This window comes from Hemicordylus capensis, chromosome 5, assembly GCF_027244095.1.
Source record: "Hemicordylus capensis ecotype Gifberg chromosome 5, rHemCap1.1.pri, whole genome shotgun sequence".
NCBI lineage: Eukaryota > Metazoa > Chordata > Lepidosauria > Squamata > Cordylidae > Hemicordylus > Hemicordylus capensis.
Genome location: NC_069661.1, coordinates 190188995 through 190205432, shown reverse-complemented (window position 1 = coordinate 190205432; position 16438 = coordinate 190188995). Strand labels below are relative to the sequence as shown.

Genomic DNA, 16438 nt, shown 5'->3' with positions numbered 1-16438 from the left:
TAGTTAGGAATGTTTGATTGTGTAAGCAGGAATCTACTAGTTCTGCCTACCAACTGCTCGACACATGAGGGATTGTTTAGATAGGTGCCTCTGCTCCTTTGGTTTAGTTTTGCCCCTGTGCTGTGTTGAGGGGATCCATCCAACGTGAAGCAGTCTTTGATCTGACTCACAGTTCTTTCACCTAGCTTGTCTAACCTGCAGTCATCATCTGCTTCTGAAGAAACTCATCTCAGTCACAGAAACTTTACCATGAACACCACCCAGAGCCAAAAATCCAACACCACAAACTGAGCCTCTAATATGTCAGTCTTTATTTGCATGTCGGGAAACAATAAAATCATTTAAACCTTGCTGGCTGATTTGCATGCTCAAGTGAATTCTTACGGAGTCCTTGGAATCCAGATGTGAAATCTTAGGATTCAGGATAGACTTTTCACTAATGCATACAGGAAGTGAATGGCCAGGGCTGTTCAACTGTGGCACTCCTGCAGATGTTGGCCTATCATAATCCCTGACTATTGGCCACTATAGCTAGGGATTATGGGAGTTGTAGTCCAGAAACAGCTGGAGGGCCAAAGTTGAGCAGCCCAGGTCTTGGAGCAACCATTAATGTCACACTGTTGAAGTTAAGTGGGCTTGAACATGATCACTCCTGGATGTGACACTACTGGGAGCTCTGTACAGGACACTCCAAGGTTCTGAATGGGCAGTGGGGGGATGAACTGAGTTAAGTAAGGAAATAAATACATGACATGCCAGGCATAACCACAATGTTCACTGGCTGCATATCAGAGCTAGAAAAATATTCACCTAGCCACCTAATGGCTCAGCAGAGAAATGTCTTTACTAGCAAGCCAGAAGTTGCTGGTTCGAATCCCCGCTGGTATGTTTCCCAGACGATGGGAAACACCTATATCGGGCAGCAGCATTATAGGAATATGACAAAAAGGCATCATCTCATATGTGGGAGGAGGCAGTGGTAAACCCCTTCTATCTTCTACCAAAGACAACCACAGGGCTCTGTGGTTGCCAGGAGTAGACACCAACTCGATGGCACACATTATCTTTAAGCTCACAATAGCATTCTTTTATGGCTGCTTTTCAGGGTCATAGTATCTCAATATACTATGTACGTCTGTCTGAAGATCTGATTTAGGCACTTGCTCTGTATGGTTTCAGTTCATTGTAGTGTATTGTGAGAACAAAGGATAGCCTTCATCTAAGCAACACATTATGGCTTTAATAATAAGGCATCCTTTGCTATACGGAGATAAGTAATATGATCCTGTGGCTTTCTTTGAGCTGTAAAAATATATACATTCAATTCTGAACAATAAATATTATAGGGTTTTTAGCTGGTCAAAGACCAAAATAAAGTATTGATTACATATTATAGGATTGTGCTCTTCATTCATTTATATGCACATAGCTTAAAATTGTAGGACTGCTACACGTAAATGAAGATATTTGTTCCAGAGGGAACTCAAGACAATGGCAATATTCCCATTTGGTGCCAAGGAGGGAGGGCTGGGCTTATAAAAATGTCATTAAGCTGTTCTGACAAACAGATAATATCACAACTCCATTAAAATGCTCAAAGATCATATTCTATTATGCATCCCTTGTGCCCTTTAATGCTAAGATGCCAACCTTCCAAGTTGTATCATCTAGTAATTAATTAAGCCCTATCCCAGGAATATCATTAGCTTTTTCTGGCTATCACACATATTGTGTCCAATCTTCATACATTCGATCGTTCAACTACTCAAAGAAAAACACCCTGTATGGCCTATGGCTGTAATAAAAATTGATTGATTGAAAGAAAAACACCCAGCATCACATTGAGCGAAAGGCTGAAGTAACACAAATTTGATTGGCCGTTCACAATGGACAGTAATTAAAGCAATCTTGTGTATTGCACAGCAACACTGCACACTAAAAGGAGACTCTTTTCCACCATGCAGAAAAGTAACAGAGGCCAGGTTGGTCTCTGGGTCATCTCGGAGAGACCACATTACTTCTCTGTTGATGGAGCTACACTGGCTGCCAAGAGGTTTCCGGGCAAAATACAAAGTGCTAGTTATAACTTATAAAGCCCTAAACGGCTTAGGCCCTGGGTATTTAAGAGAGCGTCTTCTTTGCTATGAGCCCCACTACTCATTGAGGTCACTTGAGGAGGTCCATCTCCAGTTGGCGTCAACTCGTTTGGTGGCTACACAGAGATGGGCCTTCTCGGCTACTGACCCAAGAGGGTGGAATGCGCTCCCTGCTGGGATACGATCCTCCCCATCTCTGGCAGTTTTTAAAAAACTTCTGAAAACACATCTCTTCAACTTCTGAAAACACATCTCTTCAAAAACTTCTGAAAACACATATCTTCAACCAGGCTTTCTCAGCTTTTTAAAACTTGTAAACCGCCCTGAGCCATTTTGTAAACTGCCCTGAGCCATTTTGGAAGGGCGGTATATAAATCAAATAAATAAATAAATAAATAAATAATTGTTCTGATTATTTAATTGCTGTTTTACTATGTTTTTAATTGTTAATCGTTGTTTTATGCTTTTATAAATTTTGTTTTAATTATTAACTGATTTTCATGGTGTTTTAATGTAAACCGTCTTGAGCCTTTTGGAAGGGCGGTATGAAAGTTTTAATAAATAAATAAATAAACTTTGATTAACATAGCTGGAAAGAAGCACAACTGCTTAATTCTTCCTTACGAGATCAGTGTGTGCCCAGCCACATTGCTCCAGAAAGATCAGAAAAAGAGAAGAAATAAAATTATTTCTTTCATTAGTCCAATCTGTTGCTCTGAGTTATTGTCTCTGAGCTTTCATATTATTAGGCAAAATTGTTTCTGCTGGCTATAGGCTGCCATATTCAGGATGGATTCACGCGAATGCTGCCAAGTCAGTAAGCAGGGAACTTCTGGTTCCCTGTGAGTGAACGCTTCCAGTGGGCATGACATCTGAACCAATATTCTCTTGAGATTTTTTGCCCAATTTCAAATGTAGGGAACAATAGGGAGGAAAATCCTAGGGGCGTATCAGGTGAATCTCAAGAACTGGGCACAGGAACTGGACTTGGGTGGGTTCAGGTGTCATGCTCGCTGGGAGTCCATCTAGTCCAGCATCCCGTTTCGCACAGTGGCCCACCAGATGCTGCTGGAAGCCACAGGCAGGAGTTGAGGGCATGCCCTATCTTCTGCTGTTACTCCCCCGCAACTGGTACCCAGAGGCACCCTGCTCCCGAGGCTGGAGGTGGCCTACAGCCTTCCGACTAGTAGCCGTCAATAGACCTCTCCTCCATGAAGTTATCCAAACCCCTGCTACAGCCTGTCTCCTGAGAGGCGTGAGGAACAGCTCCAGCTACAGTTGCATGTGTTGCACTGGCTGCCAATGAGTTTCAAGGCATTCATCTTGACCTCCGGCCCTTAGACTTGCAACTCTGGTGAGTGCTTCTCTCAGTATGACTACTGACACCACCAATTAGGATTGTCAGACAAGGGTGCCACGAATAAGGTTTGGCTGCTCAGTCTCACCGTCTAGGGAAATAAGAAAAGCAGCGGGAGGGTGCAAGGCCTTCTTAGCAGTGGCCCAAAAGCTCTTAGATGAGTTTCATAATTTTACCTCCTTGGGAAAAATTTATAAAAGCCTACCTTATGCAAACTGAGTTGCCATTTTATTTCATCTGCATACTTGATTAGAATTTTGTATTTTAACCACTATTTCATTTGCTGTAATTGGTTTTAAGCATTTGTTATTTTCTTGTGGTTTTAATTGTGTTTATAAGCTATATTGAATGATCAGAAAAAATGTTTTTCATTAAATGCTATAGCATGTGTGATTTTGAAAAAAGTTATGCTCATGGTCATTAAACTCACTTTTTTTTTTAATTTTTCATAATAGGGCAGAAGCAAGGTTATATTTTCATCTGGTATTTAAAAAGAGCTCATACTGTAGTTGAATTCTCATCCCTACTGAGTTGTGTTAATGGGGTCAGGATTTCACCCTCATATGTTTCTTTGCTAGTTTGATGACTATTCCCTATGTAACAATGGAAAACAAGCAAATGAAAACAAGGCAAAATCTATAATGTATATCTCCAAAAGCAAATGTTCAGGGTATGACCTTAGTTATGTAACTAATTACTTTGGATACTCCTGAAGACTACAGAACTCGTTAAGCTATTTTAAAGAATATTCTTCTCCTTTTTCCCCCTTTTTGCGACTCTGGCAGATCACAGCTTCCCAGCATGAGCGATTGAACTTCAGCAGAGGACTGCGATTGCCGATTCTGCAATTTCTTAATGATGATGATGTTTTCCCCTGAAAATAGCAGACATAATGAGCATGCAAATGCTTTGTCAGGCTCACATTATTCTCTTATTAACTTGAATATCAAAATCTATTACATTTTTGTGTCAGGAAGTTGACATGCTGGGTAATGCTCATTATATGAGCCCTCAGAAAACATTGCCATAAAACATCCAAAATATGCTGCCTGTTATATACTTTGACATTTCTTGGTAGCTGTGTGTCTTTTTCCTATACATATGTGTTTGTTTTTTAATTGAAAGCCTGATTTTATGATAAATGGTGAAAATAGCACCCATTTATGCAAGTGTGGTTCTATATTATACATATTATCACCCAGACCTTGTAAAATCATTTCGCATATCTGCTAATTTCATAGTATTCTCCTTGTATAGGATCTGGGTGCCATCCTAATTACAGGTATGTTTCATGTCCCATTGGTGTTGCCTAAGGCTATACAGAGCTACTATCCTTACTTTATAACTACTAATCAGTGCCTTGTTCCTGGGATGCAAGCCACCAAATGCAACGTTGAGAGGGAGGTACTAAGGTAGGAACCGTATTTGCTTTTGCTAACTGGGATATTTTGTTGGAAAGAAAAGAGTGCAAGGGTGTGTTTACGCCACCAGTTTTCCTAAAGTAACTGTCTTTAAACTCACTTCAGCTTCAAATTGTATTGATATTTGCAAAGGCTGAACCCAGCTTGCTGCCGTCATGTGAGTATCTTGTGCTTCTGGTTCTTGGCAATTAAAGTAACAGTTTGAGTGGAACCAGGGGCGTAGTTAGGGGAGAGAGGGCCTGTGTTCACCCCTCTCTCTGGCGACCCCTTGGAGTGAGGAAGATTATGAAGAAAATAGGGAGGGGTGAAGCTGGGGGCCCCTCAGGAGCTGGGGGTGGGGTTCTTTGAAGCCCTTCGCTCAATTATAGCTATGCTCCTGAGTGGAACTCCAAGATCACAGTGTCAGCAAAGCCTCTGAGTCTCCAGAAGCTTCCAGATCTCACGGGTTTAGATGTGTGGATTCCACTTCAATGTTCTCTTTAAATGTGAGCAATCAGTAGCACAAGACACTTGTAGGTCTGCAAGTTCTGTCAGTATAGTAACATATGCACTCAATTATAAGTATGTATCCCGAGGCAGAATTCCATGAAGAAGTCCATGCAAGGGGAGTGATTTTCACCGGTCCATCCCTTCCTGCTGCAGCCCTCCATGCTGAATGCCGTAGAATCCAGAGGAGAGAGTTATGGTATACAAGGACAAGACAGTGGAGTCAAACCAGTAATATTAATGGTTTAATGAGACAGATATTATTTACAGAGAGGCAAGTGCAGTCTGCCCTCAGTGCTCTTGCTGCTGGCTGTTTGTTAGCCCCACCTCTACTCCAGGCCTGGAATAAAAGTAACTAAAACACCATTCAAAAGCTGGCCTGGATCAATGAATGGATTAACCAAAAACACCACACATGCTGTCTTGCTCCAGAGGATATCAAGTCTTCCTCAGGAGCCCATTTCAGGGAGGTGTGGGGAGGTGCAGGAAGTGGCACATGAAAACTGCCCCTCAACTAAACCATCTCCATGTAGCTCATTATTTGCTTAGTAAGGGATATACACATTGGCCCACATGTTCCATAATGACCGCTGGTGCTGAAAAGGGTTTTATTATCCAATGCTTTCAGTAACTGAGTGTGGCTTATATGGGCCTTGGTTGATGCTGTGCTGTTACTACTCTTCAGTTGCTGTTTCTGTGAAGCATTTTTGTTTTCGTGAATTTTTATTGCATATATTAATTTTGATTGCTGCAGTGAAGCGCACTCTTCTTAAAGGAAAGGTTCTATCAAATTAATAAATATCTGTAAAATGTTGAAATAGCTTAAGTATTGCTCCCAACGATCTGGATCCCTTTCGAATGTACGTTACAAGGTATCCATCATAACACTGAGCCTGCTTGGCTCCCAGTTCTAGGATTCTGTACAGACCTTAGAAATAATGTCTGCCTGCTGTGTGCATTGAATCTTACCAACTGAAATGCTGCAGTCATTGCTGACAGGATGGTGTTTGACGTCAACACTATGGGCAGAGGAAATTAGCATGACTGCAACTGGCAGGCTAGTCTTAATTGTGCAACAATTTCCAATTATGCTACCCAAATTACAAATCATAGACAGACAGACAGGTTGACTTCAGTACTTTTTTAGACCTTACATTTCCTCTTTGGTGAAAGGAAGGCAGCTAAGTTCTAATATCTAATTACTCCTTTGGGTATGATAATTATATTATATTTAGTATAATTGAAGACATTAAATTGTTCCTTCTGGTTATGCTATGTATTGCCTCTTAGAGCTATTTAACTATGTTTGAACATTTGAAGTTTTCCTTTAATGTGAATAATTCTACTGGGATGTGTAAACAAATAGACAGATATAGATATAGATATATAGATATATAGATATAGATAGCATTGGCTGGCTTCTTGTATCATTTATACTTATAAAAATGAGCTCTATAAGCATTTGCAAAACCTCCATTTTCTCCAATTTCTGAAGCAATTCATTGTTGCAATTTTCTGAACACAGGCCAGTGATAACAACAAGCAGAAATTGTTTAGTTTTCATTCGCCAGCACTAGATTAAAATGTCACAATAAATGTTACCAAGAAGGAGAAGAGGGGGGCTGCACTTTTTAATGCATAACAGACAGGGGTTGAAAAGTCGCTTCAGAAAAGAGCAGGGGGGAGGGACTTGAAAGGGTTTAATGGAGCCAATTAGTGCCTGACATCAATTCCTTTAACTGGACAGATTTGTAGATAGTGTAGTAAAATGAAGAAACTGCAGAAGGTTTGTGTACAAAAGCTGCCTTCCTTGTTTCAGAAGTAACAGATATAGAGGCTGTTCCAAAGATCAGCCAAAACCAGGCTAAGAAAGTCAAGCCCAGTCTCAGCTGATCGTCAGAACCATTGGGAGCCAGGCGGCAACTGGCGGCAAACCTGCCTCTGGAGCCCACCTTTAGGAACAAGCCCCATTTGTTTTAATTGTCTGCCAGGTCCTGCTGCTTGCAGCCTGGGCTGGGAGACTGCAGGGCTCACAACTGCATAATGCACCACACACTCACACGATGCATTATGGGAGTTCTTGGGGCCTCCCGGCCTCAAAACCTCCCTGCTGCTGGCAGCAGCTGGCAATCGTCTGGGCGGGCGATCCGCTCACCCAGCCAAGTGACGGAGATCGTCTGTGGGGAAGGTAAGCTTTTTGAGGCTTCCTCCCCTGCTCCTACAAGCTCTTTCTCAAGGATCATGAGGAAGGACTCATTGAATAACATCCACAGTGATGCTCAATGGTTGAGGCTGCGGTTTCCTGCCATGTTGTGTTACCACTAGTGGAAAATGAACCTTCTCAGAGACGAATACAAGCTATGCAACCGTTGTTATAGTGCGCCATGTTGCTAGGTCTACCACGAGCACAAGTACAAGCCTGGAGAAGAGGTTACTCTTTGCCCAATGTCCTTTCTCTAGCTTCACAGCATTTATGCTAGTGGAAGACTAGTCTGGATGCCAGCCATTAATAAAGGCGGAGGATGCAGTGTGCCCTACCCACAATGCTAGTGTAGTCTATGGTGTTTGTGATTAGCATTATACATATGGGATACAATCTAAAATCCCACGTCTGCAGGGACTTCTGTTGCACTTTTATGCAGGAAGTCACTCCATGCTTTGGATCACATCCCATGAAGCATCTGCACATGCAAAGCTTGGCATGTATGTTATTTGGTATATCCTGTCTCTCCCCTGCACTGTTATAAACTTTCAAGACTATTTCAGATTTCTCCTCCTTGTGACTTTTTAAAACCTTCTTTAAAAACTACCTGGAAAGTGGCACTGCAGATTTCTTTCAATATTTATAGCCTTTCCAAACACTCAGTTTATAAATAAAAAATGCATTTCTAGCAGCCTTAGTCATAAATTTAGTGCAAAGACTTAAAGCAATACTGGGGTTTTGTCTCTGCATGACTCTCTGCAAATAAAAAGGGAGGGCTGAATGAAAAAGCTATTTCTCTCATTCCATAACATTGCATTCCTCTCCATGGTATGTATGGTGCCAAGCATGGGAGAGCGGGAAAAGGGGCACTCAGAGGTCAGAATGGGCTAGGCTGGAAGCCCAGTAGCACAAGGGAGGAAATTAGACTCGATTAGGGTTGCCATATTCTGGCTTTCCAAATCTGGGTGCCTAATTTGCATATTATGTAAATTGGCATGAAAGTAATGTTTGAGCAGAATAGTGACTGCACATTTTGCTCCATAACTCCACTTCTACAAGGACTAGAGCTTAGCTTTTTTTTTTTTTTTTTTTTTTTTAAGTGAAAGCTGAAATCTGGGCAAATCTGGGCAGGCTAAGCAATCTGGGTGAGATGCTTAAAATCCAGGTGAAACCCAAAATCCCGCTGGGGGGTGGGCATGGCAACTCTAGACTAAACTGTAGATCATGCTTAAGAGTAATCAGGCCCTGTATTTATGCATTATCAAGTTATTATGCGAGTTGTTGGAGGCAAACACCACTAGAACAAAACAAGCAATATTGTGAGTTGCTGTTCAAAGGTGCAGGGCAGATGAGAGCACTTATACAAGAAAACGCTAGCACTTGTAGTCTGAGGGACAGACAGACAGAGATATTGCACTTCCCTATGTGATGTGCTCAAAAACTACAAGTCCCAGAGTTCCTACTGTATTTCCTGTGCACAGCCAGGATAAGCCAGCAGAGTGTGGCAGCTGACACAATTAGAGGAAGAGAGAAGCATCATCGCATCCAAAGACCTTGAAATCCCATGAGCAGCAGGAGTCAGTGCTGTGATAGGAAGACTGACAGGTCTCAAAACCTATGGAGCCCATGAGTGCTAACTCCAGTCTCCAGAATACATTTTTTTAAAAAAAAAATCCTGAATGAGATCCCAAGAGCACACAAAGCACATTTGTTAGCACACTCGTTTATGCTTAATATACAGACAAGCCCTGCTGCCACAGCTTGCTATAAATACAATCAGGAAGCACACGCACCTTAGGCAAAAGGGACTAATCAATCCTCCCATTTTTCAAAACCAACAAGATCTCTCATGGGTGGGAAAAAGGCCTATGTTAAAATATTGAGAAATACTGTATACTAGGGCAATGTATGATACTTCCCACAGCACTGCAATAACTGGGGGGAGAGGGAGGGGCAGTTTTCACAGTCAATGCTGAAGCTTGTTTTTCAGTCAGTGGTGGATAGTGCTTCTCTTTCCTCACTATGAGCATGATTATTCAAGCCATGCACTCCACTTGCAACATCCTTTGTCCTACTCCTTTGCTGTAGTATGAAGAGTATTGTACTAGAAGTGGAGAGATCTGGGTTTCAGTCCCCACTCAGCCATGAAACTCACTAGGTGACCTTGGGTCAGTCACTATTGTAGTCATTAGCCTACCTCACAGGGTTGTTGTAGGATAAAACAGGGGCATGTATACCACCCTTCCTTGGACGAAGAACGCGATAAAATTTAGTAAACAAACATTCTTTGTATACAGGGAGAAAGGACAGAAATCATTGCTCCAAATCTATATCTTAGATGTAACCAAGAAAGCCATTTCTGATATGTTGAACCCTTGTCAAAAAAATAGGAGGAGGAAATCAACCTTCTCCCATCATCCTGCTACTTAACCACAGCTTTTTGCCAAGTCTGGGTGGCTAGGGAGCAGGATGTGGCAATTGTCTCTGCAACAGTCCTAGCAAAACACACTGACCAGAGGCCTGTCAAAGGAGGAAAGTGCTGCATGTTTGCTAGGCTAAAAGCAAAGTGGGTGGCCTTCATCACACTGAAAAAAGCCCTCTTTGTTTTAGGAAACATGACAAGAATCAAGAAAAACTCACACTTTAACACTTAGTGACTCACAGTGGCAAGTTTCTGGACATCCTCATCAGATGCTCCCAGGGAGGCCAAGCCAATCTCTTGGGAAAACTGGGCAAATTTTGGGTCAGCCAGCAGAGGCACATGTCCCAGGAGTTCATGGCACGTATCCCTTTTAACAGAATTAAAACAATAACTTATGATGTGTTTAAAAGTTCCATTCGATGAAACACAGATATATATACAAATTACTTAAACTATCCCAAAATAATTCAGTATCAAGGGTGTGTGTGTGTGTGTGTGTGTGTGTGTGTGTGTGTGTGTGTGTGTGAGAGAGAGAGAGAGAGAGAGAGAGAGAGAGAGAGAGATGCATGCACACTCACACATGGTATGTTTATTCCATCTGGACTCAAGTTTTTTTGTACAAATGACAAAATCGGATGGTGCCACTCAGTCACAAAGAGGGGGAGGAAAGCCTTTCATCTAATTTAAAATCTATTAATGCCACTTGCTGATCCCCACTTTTAAAAAGTGCCAATTGTCACTACTTTCAAGCAAAATAATAACTTTGACTATAATTGTATTTATTTATTTTATATATATTCCTATACCAAACTCAGTTGTAGGGGTGTTTTTTTTAATGTCACACTCATGTCCCCATCCCAATGTAACAATAATGCCCAAATTATTCATACCAACCCATCCAATATTGTTCATTGAATCACAGGCGTATACACAGTGAATACACTGTGCATGAATAAGACTTGCTAGTTAGGAAGCAAGCAGGCATTTTGCCAGTCTATCTATTTGCTGTTGGGGTTTTTCTTTAAACAACAATATAGGAACAAATGTCATGGGGATTATGAATAGAGCTGAAGCTTTAAAGACTCAGCATCCATTTCCTATTCTGAATGGCCAACTTGTACTTCTTGTAAAAGACTTCACCATTGGGAACAGTGCTGCCTTCATACCAGGTGAACAATAATCCAACTTCTCCTGCAGGTGAGCAGTTCATGTGTCAAGTTCTGCCTTACAGTGTCCCCTTCTTTTCACTGCTAAGAGTTCCTCTAGAGAATATGCGAGAACAGGCTTGAATAAAACATGATCACAGTGTGAATGCCATCTCAGCTGACTCCAGAATCCAACTTACTAGAGCAACCTTTCTTTTAGCAGCCTGTCAGCTCAGCAGTGGAGCACACATGCTTTGCTGCAGGCTCAGCTCCTAGCATTGCCAGACAAGTATTCTCAGGCAGCAGGACTGGAAGAGAATGTTGCCCCTGCTTGAGACCCTATATAATCTGCTGTTGGGTCTTGGCCAGTTGTCTTGTGGCAGAGATATAATTCAAACCTAGTCAGGAGGAGTCGCACTATGTGCCTACCAGCCTGTCCAGCAAGACCCAGCACAAGGTTTTCTGAAAAACAGAGTGCACACATTCACAAGAACTAGCATGGGTTGCTGGCACAAGGTCATTCCTTCAAAGAGTATCTCGGCTGGTTTGTGTTCTTTCAAATCTCTGAGAGTCAAACTTGGCATGACTTCACTCTTTCAGGCCCATGCTTGTGATTCTTCATGTCATCTTGTCAACTAAATACAGTGTTGTGGGGGGATCACTGGGAGGGGGAATTCAACGAGTGTACAGATGTCTGTACACTCGTACATGTGTTTGTGTGAATGTCTGTAGATTGTACCTATGTTGATTTCAAAAGCGAACTTGGATACAAGCCCTTCAAATGCATGGTACAGATAAGAGGTGTACTTTTGTACCTCCATTCAACATAATATGTGAATGACTGTACCTGTGTACTCTTGTACACCTTTTGTGCAAGTGTTGAACATAACGTGTGAATGGGCCTCAGATTTCAGGATGATCTCGGCTGCCCCCCATGAGCCCGCTCCTGACTGAGTGGGACCCAAGAGAATCATTCTGTCACCACCACATGAGGACTATGTGCACAGAGGTGATTTCAGGGTTCAGCAGTGGGCCTTTGGCAGCTACAGAACAACACCAACCCCCAATACTGGCTTTTGCTCCTGAAGTTGCTATTTGCATTAAATAGCAGCTTCAGGGACAAATCCTGTTGGGGGTACTTTTCTTTGGGAAAATGGTGTGTGGGAAAAGGGTTATCATACACCCTTCCTGCTACTGCTGTCAAAGACATGGAGAATTCCAAGTCCAGCATTCAGACACCTTAAATGCTATGTTTGGTTTTGATCCTCATATTATTGGCTGACATGAGGGAAATTACCCAAAGTTGTCCCACTGAAATTAAGAGGACAAGTTAAAAAATCCTTAACTTGTCCTTTTAATTCCAGTGGAACTATTTTGAGTAATTTTCCTCATTCTGTCAGCCATTATTATATATATATACCACTTTATCTAACCCATCCCATGCATATTATTATATGGAGTAACCTATACACTGCTGACAAAAAATTCAGGTAGCTGTGTTGAGCCACTGGAAAATAAATCTGAATGCAGCCTTAGTTTGCTATCCATGTTAAGGCCCACTAAAATGTCACACAGTAATGAGCAAGCTTTTAGTTTGCCAGATGTGTGTTTACTCACATATGCAGGCTGGATAGCAAGCAAAAACATCCTCCTCCAAAAGGGGAAGGGAGTAAAAGTTGTTGCTCGGTATGATATTAAAAAAAAACAAACCAGTCTGCAGTTTACAATAGACTTAAATGGATCTGAGGCACTGTGACAAAGAATGCAAGGTCAGACAGTGTTAAGTGCAAACAATGATCACAGGTTATAGCAAAGGACTACTGGAGCAAAGAAGCAATGGCTGCTTTCTGGGCAAAGAGGCACCTCTTAACGTGGTGATTCTCTTTATTTAGCAGGGGGAGAGTAACTGGCCCTATCCACACACCCCCAGCACAGTACCTCCAGGGACTGTTGCTGGTGTCTATCTTATGTTTCTTTTTAGATTGTGAGCCCTTTGGGGACAGGGTTCCATCTTATTTATTTATTATTTCTCTATGTAAACCCCCCTGAGCCATTTTTGGAAGGGGAGTATAGAAATTGAATGAATGAATGAATGAATGAATGAATAAATAAATAAATAAATAAATAATTTCTCTTTCAAGATATCTCTCGTGTGGTAATCAGAACACACATCCCCTTTGTAAGGTGGAGAAAAAGAAAAACACAGTAGTCCTTATTTGAGCAAAGCTGGATATTAATTCTAGGTGATGCATTAGGCGAAGGAGTCAATAAAAGCACAGGGTTGTATCCAAAGAGCTTTGCATCCAAAGAAACAAGAGTAAAAAACTGCTAAATGTTCATATTTTCTAAAAATGAAAATACAGCCATGACTGACCCTTCATCCCAGAAATCCCAATACACCTTGAGATCGTGTCTAGCACCTAGCAGCTTCCGTCACAAACAAAAGCACTCCAAATACAGACATTCTGTCCTGGAATTTTAGATGCCATTCTTGAATTACAAAGACTGAAGGCAATTTTTATTTTGCTATAGCTTCAGTGTATTTTATATGAATCTGACTGATCAAATTTGATTTTTAAATGAGATTTGATAATGTGTGATCTCTATGTTTTTCTTTTGTTTTGAGTGCAACATTTTCTTATGTATTCATGACAGTTTTTCTTTTTGTGTATTGTGCTGTTTTGAAAAGCGTAAAATTGAAACTTTAGGGAAAATAGAAGCCTTTCTTAAGACTTTGATAAATGCAGATCTTTGGGGGGTATTTCATGAGGCTCAACTCTTTCCCTACTCTTTTGATTTCCTTACCATCCAGCCTGATAAAGTGTTCTTAACTTAAAAGCTCACTGCTCGATATTTTGTGTCATTTTTGTTGTCCCTGATACAGGTATTACTAGAATGTGGCTATCCAAAGAAAGATATGGATTTCAATGGTGCTCGTTTTCCATTCAACCCTAAACTGGGTAGTGTTATCTAGTGGTTTAGGAGCATGTTACCCCCATAAGCAGTGTCTCATCAGGTAGCAAAAGGTAATCTCCCCATATATTTGTTTCAAACTGCAGACTTGAGTGTTTTCATCAGACCCAGCAACTTATTTTTGTCTCTTTGTATATTGTTTTGTATTATGCAGTTTAATTATTAAAATGAACTCAAATGTTTGCTAAATACTTCATGACATTTTAGTTCGTCTTAATAAAGATATCATTATATCCCTGTCCCCTGGATATTTCTTTATCCACTGCACTCCCAATTGTTTCTCAGTTAGCCAAAATTAAATGCAATTGTTGCTAGCATGAAAGGATCCTGGACCAAGGCCAAAGGAGGGTAGGACATTGAAAGACTCCATGTTCCAATACACAATCAGCCAATTTCAAATCCAAGAGATGCTGCAAAAGACCACCAAATGCTTATGGACAGATGCTTTGGTATGCTAATTCAGTTTCCTGACATATTCATAAAGGTTGCTGAAAGCTGGCCTAAATTCATCAGCCTTACTCGATAATATCCAAGCATGCAGTGAAATTCCAACTGTGGTACCACAGAACCAATACCAATGTCAGTTACCTGTTGTGGCTAGGTGATATTGTTTCCCAGCATACACTGAAAGACAACGTTTGACATACAGATTTAAAACTGCCCTGATCTGCAGGATTTTCTTTCACACAATAGGAGAAGGTAGATTTTCCCTCTGTAACTTTCTGTGTCTCTGGAAACTATGTCCTTCAGGGCTGTACCACCCTCAGGGACATAATTTTGGAAGGCCCAGGCAGCTGCAGAGGGAAGATTTTCCTCCATTAAATGACAAGAAATGCTGGTATGTTGGTGCGGCATTAGCCTGGGTGTCAGTCATTATTAGAAAAAACAAAGTAACAAAGCAATGTAAAAAACTAGAAATAACCACCATTTCTGTCTCTTAATATTTATACAATCCCCCTTGGGTTTGTCTTTCTTTCTTTTAAAGTAAGGAAGTAGAGAAAAGAGTTTTGAAAAACAGCAGTGTGGAAAGATGAGAGAGGGTGAGGGTTAGGGTGCGGGTGAGGGGAGAGAGAGGGAGAATAAATACAAAGCAAAACAGGATGGGTCAGCTAAACCAAAAGGATGGAAGAAGGTGCTCAACTTCTATCAGAAACAGAAGGTACGCGACTGACCAGGCTTATAAATGACTCACTCCCTCAGATGGAATGTTCCAACTTATGATATCAGAAAGAAAATGACCTCAGAAGCCACCTCCATTTTAATGTAATCTCTTGGTTTCAAAGTTCAGGCCAGTATGACTGCCTATACAAAGGTAAAGTCTAGCCCATGATCACAAGTCAGGGTAGGAATGCTGGTCCTTACTTTCTATCATTCTGCACACATACTAAGCTGAACAATCTGTTCTGTTTAAGTATGATGGCAAGATACATCACCCTGATTTGTTTATCTATTGTGATGTCAAAAATTAGAATCATGTGTGAATTTTTATAATTACCATAATAGTAGGCAATTTTTACAAGTTTAAATGTTGTCAACAGTTTTAAAAGTAGAAGCCGGTCTTTCTTATATGCTATGTTTAATTAAGGATTTGGCTTAAAGTGATTGATTGAGTTTAATCGATCCATATGCACCTCTCATAAAAGTGGAACTGGAACTGCAAGTAAGAGACTGAGGATAATATAGTTACAAGCTACACTGGTTTTCAAAGAAAATACTCTTCCAGGGATGCAGTTAGGGTTAGGATGATCTTCAAGTAGCACTTCTGAGATACTTGATCATTGTTCCCTCTAACAGCGATTCCCAGATTTTGTTGCCTACAACTACCAGAATCTCCAGCTACAACGGCTTTTGTGTGGCGATTCTGGGAGTTGTAGTCAACAACATCTGGGAATCCCTGTTAGAGGGAACAGTGTACTTGATCATAACAGATAAAAACCAGATCAGCTGAAATAAAGGTCGGTTTTATTTTTAAAAAATAATTGATCACCAAACATAGCAGGCCTGGGCACTTGCTCCAAAAAAGAAAAAGAAAAAGAAAAATATGAAGTAGAGAATTTGCAATTCCCTTTGTATGTGTTGACTGGACAGGACATGATATTTTGTGTTCTGTTTGCCTGGGGTCTGCTCAGCCTATGGGGTAGTTTGGACATTCCTACTCTTTGGTTAGGTACAGAATAGAAGCCCTGGTGTGAAGTGCAGATGTTCACTATCCGATTGTTCCTTTCTCTCCCTCTGTTTAAGAGAATACATTTCCCTTCTCTGTTCAAGAGTGCCTGGAACAGTGGATGAGGTTCATGAAAGCTGTTCCTCTGCATCTTCAGAGAAAGATATCATT

At 41.1% G+C, this 16438-nt stretch overlaps 1 protein-coding gene across 1 annotated transcript in view; it reads right to left on the bottom strand.

Moving 5' to 3' along the window:
* TPH2 (tryptophan hydroxylase 2) overlaps positions 1 to 16438 on the bottom strand; it is a 93632-nt gene that overhangs the window by 44071 nt on the left and 33123 nt on the right. The window contains exon 8 of the mRNA XM_053251445.1: positions 10226 to 10352. Within this exon, the coding sequence (XP_053107420.1) occupies positions 10226 to 10352 (127 nt within the window). The remainder of the gene's footprint in view (positions 1 to 10225; positions 10353 to 16438) is intronic.